The 14,256-nt window shown below is 45.5% G+C and overlaps 1 protein-coding gene across 1 annotated transcript in view; it reads right to left on the bottom strand.

Moving 5' to 3' along the window:
* Positions 1-12,116, bottom strand: part of samd4a (sterile alpha motif domain containing 4A) — a 36,705-nt gene extending 24,589 nt beyond the window's left edge. Inside the window, exon 1 of the mRNA XM_083684646.1 lies at positions 11,854-12,116. Coding sequence (XP_083540772.1) covers positions 11,854-12,049 — 196 coding nt within the window. The 5' untranslated portion in view covers positions 12,050-12,116. The remainder of the gene's footprint in view (positions 1-11,853) is intronic.
* Between the last annotated feature and the right edge of the window lie 2,140 nt (positions 12,117-14,256).

Genomic DNA, 14,256 nt, shown 5'->3' with positions numbered 1-14,256 from the left:
GGCCCTGAACAGCACAGAGAACATTGTTCAGCGCTTTGGAATATTAGGTCCCTATCTGGCAAAACGTTTCCTACTAACTGATCTAATCTCTGAGTGCAAACTGGACCGTACGTTTTAACTGAAACCTGGCTAAAGATGAATGGCCGTTACTGAAGCGTGTCTCCCCCCCCCCCCCCCCCTCCCCGCCTCAACTATAATTTCTGTCAGTATATTAGAAGTGGGAAAAAAAAGGTGGAGGGACAACTACCATATCTACAGGGTTGCAGGGGTGATTCTTTTGACGATTTTTTTGAATATCACGCTGTCAAGCTAAAATGCCAGCCTCCTGTTTTGGCAGTAACCCAGGCAACGTCCTACCTTCTTAACTGATATTTATGAACTCCTGTCGATTATCCATAGAAATTATGAAAAGATTATTATCATTGATGATTTGAACTTACATGTGGACAATGGGTTTATGAATCTCTTAATTCTATGGACTGTATTCAGCATGTTACCGGGCCCACCCATAACCGCAGCCACACCCTGGACCTAGTGATTACAAAGGGTCTTGTTTTATCTGTTATATCCTCTATTATTGATCTCGCCATGTCTGACTACTATTGTGTTTTCTTTTACTGCATTGCTACCAACAGTTAAAGACTGAACGCTTTGTCAAGAAACTTGATCTTTTTTTCTTTTTTTAAATATGTTTTTAAGGCATTTCTGCTTTATTGGGATAGAGACAGTAGAGATTGACAGGAAGAATGACATGCAAGATAGGTCGAGGGTCGGAATTGAACCAAGAACCTTGCGATTACGTGGTAAGCGCATTAGTGTGTTACGCCACTAAGTGCCCCAAGACACCATCAACAACTCCAGCTTCCTCCCGTGATAATGATTTAGTAACAAGCTTTAACGTCAAATTAAGGGCAACTATCGATTCTGTAGCATCAGCCAAACTGAAAAAGGTTGTGACCGTGGAGAAAACAAGGAAATGAATCAACTTAAGGGAATTTGCGGATAGTCTGAGCAGAGATGGAGAAAGGCAAGACTGCAGCTCCACCACAATAATCTTAGAGAGCATCTTTCATTGCAATAAGTCAATCAGAAGCGCCAGAGGGGATCATCTTTCAAAACTGGTATCTATAAATTATACAGTGTGCTCTTTTCAACGACTGACAGCCTTATAAATCCTGCCTCCAAGAAAGCCAACAATCTTCTCTCCACCTCCAAATGTGAGGAATTTGCAACATACTCAACCTAATATTGGTTACCTTATCTCTGAAGTATCACTCAGGCAAGACCTGATGATTTGTTTGACGACTTGTTACGGCACCCTCTTCCACCACATGGAAGAAATATGAACTCTTTTGCAGTGGTCGATACAGCAATGCTTAGCAAACTGGTAAAATGTCACAATGTATGTCTTCTACATACTGTGTGTCTGAGGACATTCTAGCTATTGTAAATGATTCCCTGCTTACAGATAAATTCCCATCTGCACTTAAAACCGCCATGGTTAAACCCCTCCTTCAGTCCCTTGCAATCCTAGGCCAATCTCCAACCTTCCCTTTTTAAGCAAAATTCTTGAGGAAATTGTGTTCAAACAGTTAAATAATCTCCTTATTGCCATGTGTACTTTTGACAAATTCCAATCTGGCTTCCGTGCCTATCATAGTGCTGAGATGGCGCTAGTCAAGGTGGTTAATGACCTTAGAATTAATGCTGATGCCAACAAGCTTTCTGTTCTTGTTCTGCTGGTCCTGAGTGCAACTTTTGATACTGTGGACCATGATGGGAGAAGTGGAAGCCTCACTTGAGAAGTGGAAGCCTCTCTGGTACAGTTCTTAACTGGTTTAGGACTTCTCTAACTGGCCGAGAGTATTTTGTTGCCCTTGGTGACCACACCTCGGAAATAATTCTGGGGTCCCTCAAGGCTCCATTTTAGGGCCTGTACTCTTCAGTCTGTACATGTTACCCCTGGGCAGGGCCATCAGGATCAATTTCAGTTTGATTGATCTGCTGGTGAAATGCATTGATTTCATTAATGTATTGATGTAACAAAACTTCCTCCAGCTCAACCAAGATAAGACAGAGGTACTAAGCTGAAACTGAAACTGCATACTTAGACACTGGCACTTAACACCAAGCACCAGGGAAAAAACCCATTGACTCAGTTCTTGATTTTGAAACCCACATCAAGAATGTGACTAAAACATCTTTTTATCATTTAAGGAACATTGGTAAGGTGAAACCGTTCCTCTCCCAGGCTGACAAAGAAACTAAAGCATGCTTTTATTACTAGCAGGCTTGATTACTGTAACGTTTTCCTGTCTGGTCTACCAAACGAAGCTATTGGTCGACTGCAAATTATACAGAACGCAGCAGCACGGGTCCTGACCAACACCAGATGGAGAGCACACTCCACACCAGTTTTAAAGTCTCCAGTGTAATGGTTACCTGTTAGTTTTATAACAGATTTTTAAATTATTTTATTAGTTTATAAAATCACTCTATGGTCATGCACCCCACTACATGTCAGACATGCTTTTAAGGTGTGTCCCCAATAGAGCCCTCAGGTCCTCTGTCACTGGCCTTTTAATTATTCCGAAGCCTAGGACCAAGAGGCATGGAGAGGCAGATTTTAGTTGTTATGCCCCCAGCCTCTGGAACAGCCAGCCAGAGAACCTGAGGGGGGGTTGGGGCGGTGGGGCAGACAGTGTGGACATTTTTAAAAGACATCTTAAAACATACCCTTTAGATGTATACAGACACAAAACAGTAGAGGAAGCACACTTTCACAAAGCATCAGCCCCTCTCTATGTTGCAATGCCCACAAAGAGACCAGTGAATTAATAGCATGTTATCTGGAAGAAATCCTGTCATCTGTCACTGGTTAGGAAAAAAGCCACGCAAAAACCAACTGCCATTGTGTGTGTGTGTGTGTGTGTGTGTGTATTCACACCTTCACTTAAATGTGTGTGTGTGTGTGTGTGCATGGTGTTTTCCTCCTTGAAGTTCCATTTATATTTATGACCTCTAATCCTGTCCAGGGTTGGAAATAGTCACAGAGCGGCTAACTATCTATTGAGCTCAGCTGGATGGACAACAAAGTGGGAAACACCTGCTTCTGTCAGTAGCCCAGAGCAGTCAGCCAGGCACCGTGCCCCCTGTGTGTGTGTGTGTGTGTGTGTGTGTGTGTGCGCGCGTCCGCACATGTGTGTGAGCTCCTATTGTTCAGGCAGGGATGATAAGCGACACTCAAGCCTCTACGTCCTCTTTCACAGGAACAGGAAACACATCACTGCTCCCTAAAAGTGCCTGTATTCTGTTACGGGCTCTCCTTACCAGACAGTTCAACAACAATGACAACATACTATACAGGCATTGCACACACAACAGAACCATTGAAAAATACAACTTGTGTGAGTGTATTGTTCATAGCAAACCCTCCCTAGCTGCCATTCATCCTCACTCCTCGTCTAAAACCACTCCTTTCCTCTCTTCTGCCCGAGTCTCCTCAGCTCTACCCTCCACTCACCCAATCTTTACTCCCCTCTCCTCTCCTCTCCTCTCCTCTCCTCCTCTCCCCTCTCCTCTCTTCCCCTCTCCTCTCCTCCCCTCTCCTCTCCTCTCCTCTCCTCTCCTCTCCTCTCCTCTCCTCTCCTCTCCTCTCCTCTCCTCTCTCTTCGGCAGCAAACGCCATCAGGGTGGTAGCGAGGAGGAGTGGGGTGGAATTCTAGCCTACCTGTGGAAGCTGCTGTGACCATGGTGTATTTTGTGAGGCTCAGAATGCCGCAGTTGCAGCTATGCCCGGAATGTGAGCCTCTAGTCTGGCCCACTGGAGAAGCCCAGAGCTCTATTTAAGGAAATGGCAGAGGCCCATTCCACCCTCTCCCTCCCCGAGCCCCCTTCCTAGTTTGTACAAGAATGATAATTATTTTCCTCTCTGGAAGAAAGCTTTATTTCCGTACCTGCTGAGACTGAAGAAAGAGAAAAAAATACTGCAACATATTCCTCCACTGAGGTTATATAAAGCGGGTAGGTCTGGTGTGGGGTGTGTGTGTGTGTGTGTGTGGGGGGGGGGGGGGTTCAAAGGGCCTGTTACAGATGTGCCCTCTTAAATTGGGCAGCTACAGTAGCATACCTAGATGGGTCAACGGATGAAAGGCTACATGGTGGCACACAGCAGAGGTACCACACACACACACACACCACACACACACACACACACACACACACACACACACACACACACACACACACACACACACACACCACACACACACACACAGAGATCACCACAGACACACAAACCCGATAAGTGTGTGGGGTACAACTCTGCAGCTGAGCATTCAGCAACATCTCAATCTGCAACACAGCGGAGGCAGCTTAGACCAAACTGGTTTGACTGCATCCACGCACGTGTGTGTGTGCATGCGTAGCAGAGGGCAGACTACAGGAAGAATGTCGGGTTATGAGAGTCTCCCTGCACAGAACTGAGGTCTTGGAGCAGCTTCTGTTGGCAACAACCCTGTAGTATATGTCAACTCAATAGACATAGCACAGGTCAGACACAAGACCACTTAATGGTCACTGATACCATTGCCCTGTGTGTGTGTGTGTGTGTGTGTGGGGGTGGGTTGGTGGTGAGGCAGGAAGTGTTTCCAGAATCCCCTCCCCCAGATCCTTAGCGTGCAGATAGACACGAGTGTGACGGCACAGGAAGCATCCGTCTTCGGAATGTGACTGACAACACTCTGTGACCCATTGAGAAAAAAACAAACTAGAGAACAGCAGTGGAAGCAAGTCTTCTCTTCTCTACAACATCTCCTCCAGCCACAGGCCTAGTGGATTACACAGCCTCACCACGACAGCGGAACTCTGACACAAGCAAGAAATAGTCTTGTTCAACTGATAGTAACACTGACAGGAAGACCTGATCTCACAAAGTTAAAATACTCAGAACTGGTCGTCATGTCTGCGCCTCTAACAGTGCAGGTTGCTGTCGGCAACGAGATGAGACTCAAAGTTTTGTCTTTAAACATTTCCAGCAGATGATCAGAAAGATGACACACACACACACACACACACACACACAGACACACACACACACACACACACAAAGACACACACACAACCCCTGCTCTAGATGCTGGTTTCTTCTGGAGACTCGGTGGAAGTGAGGTAATTTCCACCCACAGGGGAGTCAATGTCCCCTGTTGTGCTGATGTCACGGCAACCGTTGCCATGGGCTTTGACTCTTTTGCTGATGTCATCCTGGCCAGAGATGTTGTATATAGAGGAGAAATGCCACACCCTTGTATTACAATACGTTTTGCGAGAGACGGGGAATATGGCCTGAGTCCCGCGTGGGGGTTACATTTCTGACCAATTACCACGCAGTGACAGATGGCGTTCCTAGCACCAATCACGTCTTTCTTGCGCTGTTTCCCTGAGCGATGCATGTGTAAGACTAGAGCAGAACGCTATAGGACAGAGCCAAATAAAGTGTCTTTTTCAGCCATTACAACAGCTTTTTACGCACAAAATGTTTCTAACCGGAAGGAAAAGTTGCTCATACGTATAACTGTTGTTGAGAACTGAGTTTTAGCCTTGCCCTCCCATAGGCAACCTGTCTAAAACCTGTGTTTGATCTCTCTATTTGTAAATAAGTGCCCGAGAGGCATCGCCAACATGGTGGCTCCGTGGCACGGCTCCCTTTGAAAGAGGCTTTGTCCCGGCTCAGCACGACAGTGTCACTGTGTGAGCCAATCAGCTGTCAGTGACTCTGGAGGCGCCTTGTTGTGGCTGTCACCTTTATTCATCTCAGCGAGCCGGGACGGAAGTGGGAGCGACGCCGTCCAAGACAGATTGTACTGTAAGCGTAGGTGCAACGTCTACCCAGGCTCAGGCCCTCAGCCCCGTCTCCAGCAGCCAACCCCGTGATGTGATGTGAGTGTTCCCTTGTCTCGACGGTTCGGCAGTGCCCGCCCGCCTGCGTGCAGAGTTGGGTCTGGATCCCGCCCAAGCATAGCCAGCCTCTGTATACAATGAAACACAGTGTATGTAGCACTAAGAATGGCCAGCTGCCTCAGAGGAAGGGAGGAGTGGGGGCTATATAGGGAAACATCCCATGTCTGGTCTGGGCAACGCTGGGCTGATTATTCATCAACGTGGCTGCCACCAGTCCCGTCTTCTCACCTGTCTGAATAACATGCCTCACACACACACACCAAGTCCTGATGGAGCATCCATTCACACCTTCAGCCAAAACCAAACGGCTATTAAATGGTTAGAACACCATCAGCAGTGTTCCTTCCTTCCTGAAGGAATCTGAATCACAGGAATTGGTCCTGTGAATAGATGTCTGTCTTGACCTCTTATTGAACTTCCAGTCATACTATTTCTTACACTGTTGTTGTGACCGACTGTGTCTTAAAATGTACGTAACAGAAGGTTTAAGCGCATATCACAGTTATGTCCCTCATGATCAGGAACAACTAATACTGGCTGTGTAATGTGTTATTAAGTAGAAGGGCCTTGTGTGCTGGGAGCTATGTTTTGAGAACATGTGAAAAAATATATTCCTTCACGTCCCTTTTTGAGTTGATTTACCATACAACTAGTTTGCCACAGCACTGCTTTATGATTGACCTGACAACAGCTGGTTGAATAAGCCATGCACTTAACTGCAGCAGGTGAATCAATGCTGGAAATGAAGCTGAAAGTCAAATATGGTATATTTCCACAGGACGCTCAGTTCAAAATACCCTAACTGAGCGTCAGTGCTTGCACTGCAGTTGGTCGTTTTGCTTTCCACAAACATATTCAGAGGAACTGCTGAGAAAGCTTCCCACTCGCTCTCCTGAATAGCTGTAACTTTGGCGGCGGCCATGAGAGTTGGGAGGAAAAAGTGGCATTTGATTCGGAGTTGAGACTAGGAGGACCATTTTTTTTATTTTTTTCACGCTTTTGGCAGGTTCTCCTGTCCTCATTCCTGAGGTTCCGTATGAGTTCACGGAACACAGAGCCGAAGGGCCAGAAATAAACTGTTTGCTCATGCGTGGGTGCGATGAAATAGTTTGACACCCAAACGGGAGACAAGCGCTCTTTTCTCTGCAGGCGGGACAAGACGAGACGGGGCGGGATGGGACGCGAGGTGAGAAGCAGCTGGAGCCATGGAGCGCTGAGCAAGACTAGGGTGTGGGAGCCTGATAAATGGTGGTGGTGTGTGTATGTGTGTGTGTGTGTGTGTGTGTGTGTGTGTGTGTGATCAGATCACCCTACTCTTCCAATCCTAACCGTAACCATTAGGAAGAACCCTGGTAGAACTACTGTCCTGGTAACAATACCCATATAGAGAAAAGAGGCCCCGGGTCCAGTAAAACAACATACTCAAGGAATATTAACTCCACTCAGGCAGAATCATTTTTCCTCCAGCCTATCTATCCCTGCTGCTCCTGTCTTAGAATGTTCCACCATTCCCAAATTCCTAGACAGTATCACCATCACCGGAACCCATTTACAACGTCAGCAAGGAATGCTGGTTTCCACCCGGCTTTTTCAGCATCACAGCTCCCACAGCTCCCACAGCTCCCACAGCTCCCACTGCTCCCACAGCTCCCACAGCTCCCACTGACTGCTTACAGCAGATGACTACAGAGGAGGGTGGCAGGAGACAGCTCCACCAGCGTGGACGACCACACCAGACCTCGATGGGGACAACGTGCTCCTCACTAGGCTGCTGTCACCGCGTCCTAATGTCACTGGACAGGCCTTCAGGGTGAGCAGCACCACCATGTCTCTGCTACAATCAATGATCATCTCCAGCTCTTTTAAATGAGCTGCGCCACAGTGCCACAATCCTATGGAAGCATACTGCATATCCGGTCTTAAATTCATTCCTTCATTAAAAATATATTTTAGGACATTTCTGCTTTATTGGGATAGAGATAGTAGAGATTGACAGGAAGGATGGGTGAGAGAGAGGAGGGATGACATGCAGGATATGTCGATGGCCGGGATCGAACCAGGGACCTTGCGATGATATGGTATGTGCCTTAGTGTGCTACGCCACTGAGCGCCCCCGGTCTTAAATTGCAAATGATTAATCAATATAGAAACTCTACATTGCATTATAATTTTCATGATTGAGTCTGCATAATGCCCTGCCAAATTTAAAAGGAAAAAGCATAGTCTTATGAAAATGAAAAGTCAAATGGAGTATCAGGTAAAACACTGATGAATTGTAAAAATTAAATGCAAATGCTTAAATGACATGTCAATTTTCATGTTTGTCATGTCATTCCCTTGTTGTGATTTCAGTACTTCAATACTCAATCAACCTTACTTCCATACTCTGGTAAGTGTGAGATTGTAAAATGTAAATGTTCAATCAAATTGGATAAACCAATCGCACTGCCTAATTTTGCTTTTTAATTTCCTCATTGTAATGCACTCCCTTTCACAGAGTAAATTGTGTCACAATCCCAACAACTTGTAATGCGACATATAATACACCTGAATAAAGCTTATACTGATGATGCTCCACAATGGCAACTTTGACAACGGTTGTCTCCTGGTGACAAATGAAAGGAATCCACAATGACCTACTTGGTCCTCTGTGGCTCAGTCGGTAGAGCATGGCGGTAACAACGCCAAGGTTGTGGGTTTGATTCCCGCTGGGACCACATATACTGAAATGTATGCACAATGTTTGCATACAACCCTTGTAAGTCGCTTTGGATAGAAGCGTCAGCTAAATGGCATATATGGTGACAAAGGCTACACATTTTCATTATCGTGCCCCTTGAATGTATTTCATTTGTACATTATCCTTGTTCAATCCACCCTCTTCTTCTTTTTTACATCATTGTCACAATTTACTGTATGTTTCTTCACTTTTCCTGTCATTAAAGCATATTTAATTAAATCGAGAGAGAGAGAGACAGACAGACAGACCGACCATGGCAGGGAAAGCACCCCCCCAGACCTGTGCCATAGCAGAGCTGTACCGTAGCAGAGCTGTCTGTATGAGAACCTGCATCCCCTCATCAGCCCAGTCCAGCCTCTCGCACTGAGAGACGGCCCAATAAAGTCAGGCATTCATAACAACAGTAGCCCCCCTGTCCTCGCCCAACCCCAACCCAGCCCTCGGCCTCTGGGACTGGGGTGAGAAGGTACCCAGGGTTGGAGGTTCCATCGACAGGCACATGGCTCAGCATTATATTCATACACTTCAAACTATCTTTTTTCTCTCAGAGATCCAAATAATCACACTTAAATAGCTAGGTGACTGATTATAAACAGTTTACAAGATATAGCTTACACATATTGTTCAGCAGAAATTTTTTGATACTGATCTCATGCAAAACCAGAAAAGGAAATCGTAAGGAAATTAATTAAGACATTTAGATCAGTAAATGTCAACGCTCAAAACAGCGCAGCTGATTTGTTTCCAACCCCCGAAAAATGCGTTGATGCCCAAAATGGACAATCAAATATATGCACAGGGACAACATTTCTGTCAAATCTCAAAATATAATATCATCCAGATCCTAAAATAAATCTCTCTCTCTCACACACACACACACACACACACACACACACACACACACACACACACACACACACACACACACACGATGCTGTGACAAGCAGCAAATACGTTGCATCACTCGATCCAGGGAACAAGGCTGCCTCTTCACACAGTGAAATAAGTAGGTCATTGTGGATTCCTTTCATTTGTACAGTACTTTCCAAATAGTTGCTCCTTTTCACTCAACTCCGACTTCCAGCTGCAGATTAACCCTGCAGGGGCCAGACTTCCCATTTTCATTGGCACCTTTTCTACTTTTCCAGTAAAAATGTAAACAGTAAACCACCATCAAAGCATCTCAACATATTGTACGTGACTTTAGTTGGAATGATATCGACATTTCTGCTTAAACGTAGTGATGTTGACAATTTTCCCCCCTAAATGTTTAGTCTGTTCAGCCATATGTAAAGTACTTCTCTGCTGCAGAAACGTTTTGACATGACAACAGATATGTTTCAGTTCGTACAACGTACGATGTATGTACGATACCAGTGTAGAGAGTGCATTCCAAAATCCCCACGTAGCCACACAACCAAACTACAACATTACAGCAACACAGAGAATGTGACATTGCTGGGGGCCATGCCGACTGACACACTCTGCCTGTTGAGCAGGGACGACCACAAGCTAACGCTGAAGAGACTAAAGGGCGTGGCCAAGGGGCAATCAGACAGGTGGGGGGAGATAGTTCTACGTTGAAATTTACATCCGTTCCTAAATAGATCTCTCAATTTGTCGATCGATAATTATGTTTTTTTTTTTTATTGTGTATATTTGTTATTTAGCTTGGCGTAGCAGCCTACTCGCTCAACTAGTGAGCAAATACGCCAAGTAGCTTCGTACTTTAAAAAACACGTCAAGTCGCCTCGACAGACACCATTGTGTCTTTGCGGTCGTTCCATCAGGACCAGTTATATCCGAGAGGCTATGACAGGTGAAAGCATCATGGTGAAAATACATCTAGTCCTCAGTGGCCATCAAGGAGGGTAAAGGAGGAGAGCAAGCTATTCAGGAGCGCTGGGACGAGAGTACAGCAGGTTTCACACAGACACACACTGAACATTACTACACACGTCACGTTCCAATCAAATCTAGTCCAAACAGCACTGTTAAATACCACTTTAAAACAGAGTTATCAGAAACGGAGCATTACTAGTCCTGTAAAACCGTTGGAGCTGCTGATGCAAAAACATCCTAGCTGCACCCTCCCATGCGCGGCTCATCTCTTCCCAGCCTGCTTTGATCTCTGACAGCGTACACCCGGCTAAGGGTTGGGAGTGACCCACTTAACAACTTCATATACTGCCTCTTTGATGTCTCCATCTTTATATTGAACAATAACAGGGGACTGTGCTGCATTAAACCTCCTCATATAACTGAAAAAACACACTTAAGAGGCGCTGCCACTGCCCACTATAAACTCTGATGGGAATCCCATGTTATTTGTGTGTGTGTGTGTGTGTGTGTGTGTGTGTGTGTGTGTGTGTTAGATATTCCAAACCGATCATGTGTCTTTCATCCTCAATTTACATGAAAGCAGATAAGATGTAGTGCTACAGATGTGTTACTACACAGATGTAGACAACAGTGCATTAACACGGTGTTGTCTGATGAAAACACCAGCAAACGCTTCACACTATTTTTCATGAGCCAGTTCGGTTGCCAGGGTTTTAGTTTCCATGGCCACGTACCAGCCTGATGCAACAAACCAGACCACCAGCCCCTTAACTGATTCAAGCCCACAGTCAGCAGAGCACTGGTGTCTGGGTCCTGTGTCCTGTGTCCTTCTCAACCATGATGCCAGCTAAAACCATGACCTCACCCACTTTTATTACATTTCCACTGCCTTGCCAGGTTTAACCATTCAATGGCATCAGTGGACATACAGGAGTTTATGGGAACCAAGAGAGATTTGTGATACCTTAAATACATATTCAATGACCGTAGTTACTTGAGCTCAATGGACACCATCCCGAGAAAATACGCTTGATGGGTTTACTTACTTAGAGAAAGGATGGGGGGGGGGGGGGTCTGCATCTAGGGCCTTTTGGCTGGAACAAAGTTGTGGGTTCAGATAATGGGCTATATATGGAATATGTGTGTCACTTGTATAGGTGTCTTGCAAATGACCATACCATCTATCATTGTATGTGTGTGTGTGTGTGTGTGTGTGCGTGCGCGTGCGTGTGTGTGTGTGTGTGGTCAACTTCACGTGTGCATGTACGGTGTTAGCGTTTTACGCACTATGAGGAGTCAACTGCGCCACTCACCTGGGTTGTTGGCCTCCCCCTCCAATACATGGAGTTCCGTGCACTCGGCCAAAGAGTGCTCCAGACAGAGCTGCAGGAAACGGGCCTGGGTCCGGCTCACCCTCTTCAGGAGGGACAGCAAAGCCACCGTCTGCTCACACTCATTCCACCCCTTAAACCAGCTAGCCAGGACTCCCACCTGGTCACGAAACATCATGATCTGGGGGACAGACACTGGGATGGAGGGGAATGAGCTGGAGAGTAACCCCTGGTGTTATGATAGCAGTTAGCTGACGGACGAACCGGAGCTGTTGTTCAACTACCTCCAAAGGCTTGGTTTGGGTTTTTCTGGGCTCTGTTGGGTTCTTCTCACTACCGGGTCTTTAGTAGGACAGCGCTAAAAGCATGAGGGGTTTTGAGCTGTTGCACTCAGCTCAAGGGGCAAAGCATCATCCGTACTTTAGCGTTGGGTGTTTAGCGTGAGGGAATCTGCAGTAAGGTGTTCTCCAAGGTGGGTCTGTCTCCTGGCCTTTCTGCACCAGGGGTTAGTTGGGTGAGAGTCTGCTTTCCTCCAGCATGTGCTGTCACAACAGCTTTACCCTTGTTGGCATTTTCCACAGGGATCCCCCTTAGACCTGCAATGATACAAAATTAATGGTTGAGAAACTGCCTTCACAGACACACTCAGACACACAGACACACATACACAGACAGACAGACAGACATACAGACAGACTTACACACACACACCATCTTCAGAATAAGCCTACATACACAGGCACACACACTTTACCAACATCGAATTCCAAACGTACAGGAAATGCGACAGTTCCCCTGTTGCTTCAGCCCCACTGCTCTCCGCAGACTTGAATAGCTGGTTATTTAAATCAAAGACACCATTCTACGTTGAAACCATACTATCATAGGTAGATATCGGTACGATATCCTACTGCAACAAAGCCTATAGGCTACACCTCAGTCTTTCATTAAAACGTCGCCTCGCTTTCGCCTATATGAACACTCATGGCATTCACCACTGAGACAAAAATAAACCACATCCACCCATTCCTAAAAATACGATTGTCGGTAGTAGCCTAATTGGCGCAACATCCCGACTGTTCCCAAGAGAACGCCGGTCCCTTGCGCTTAAACATTATAGACAGCGACGTTCAATCGGTCTATTTTGTAGCATGAACTTACAAAATACCTCCCCGATATTGGTAGGCTATTGTATCAAACTGGATAGTAAACGTCGATGAAATAGTGAAATATTCCGCAAGATATAGAACGCGCATATACAAAATCTTACCTTAGAATAAGCCCATGTCAGCATTAACTGACCTCCAAAACTGTCACTTTGCTTCATCAGCAATGGGGGCAATCATACGAGATAGGCTTGCCTTGATAGTCTACCACTGTAGAATGTGGAGGTGATGCGATTCGGCTCATGGAAAACGACATAAAGTCTACATTAAATAATTGAGGCGTCTCAAATGCGCAGTCTAGAACATTCCCAAAATGTGACTAAAGCATAGTGATAGCCTACTGTAATTCTACGTACACTATTCGTTCAACAGTTTCCACAAACTATCGAGACCCGCATTAACCATTTACCCGTTCATACTAACCGTGCATATCACAACTGACATGGGCTACACGTAGCCTAACATCTGAATTATCCAAGAAAAAGTATTATTGTATCACGGATGTATTTAATCGAGGTATTTTCTCTGGTGCGGGAAAAGGCATAGATAACCAAATCAAAGAGAGTGCAGTTCGGACAAAAGAGTCGTCAAAAATATTGCAGAAGCTTAGTTAAACTAAAATAAAGTTAATGTCAAATGTTAGGCTACTCACTTGTAGGCACGGTTGCATCGGTGTTGCTGATCGCAGGACGGGGCGCAACAAATTATACAATTGTGGGGAGCGGTGCCCCTTCACTCCGTGTGTTTTGCCATCTTGACTAACTTTTCCCCCTACAGTTACTCCAGTTTAACCAGAGGAGAGTCTCGGCATTGCTTTCCACATGCTAATAATTAACACGAAGCATTACGTCAGGGGCTTGGCAGCACAAGGAAGCACAAAAATAGAGAATGGAGTTAGGGACCGATCGCGTAGCCAACCAGCAATAGACGACTGACAGGGATTAGCGAGTTTTAGACAAACAAAAAAAAGGTTTCCATAGCAAAAGCAAACGAGACTAAATCAAAACAAGAGTGAAAGTTTGAATGCACAAGAGGGGATGGGCAAATAAATGTATCCTTTAACAGATATTTGTAGTTTACCATGCGTAGGCCTACAAGTAAAAGAAAAAACACATAAAAGTAAGCCAACACGATAACATTTCAAGAGTCAATAATTTGATAGCGGTTAGATAGTCACTAAAGCCGGTGTGGCGCCCTCCTCCCTTTTCCTGAAGTTCTT

This window comes from Argentina silus, assembly GCF_951799395.1.
Source record: "Argentina silus genome assembly, chromosome: 14".
NCBI lineage: Eukaryota > Metazoa > Chordata > Actinopteri > Argentiniformes > Argentinidae > Argentina > Argentina silus.
The sequence above is the reverse complement of the archived record's forward strand: the minus strand, read 5'-3'. Positions and strand labels throughout refer to the sequence as shown.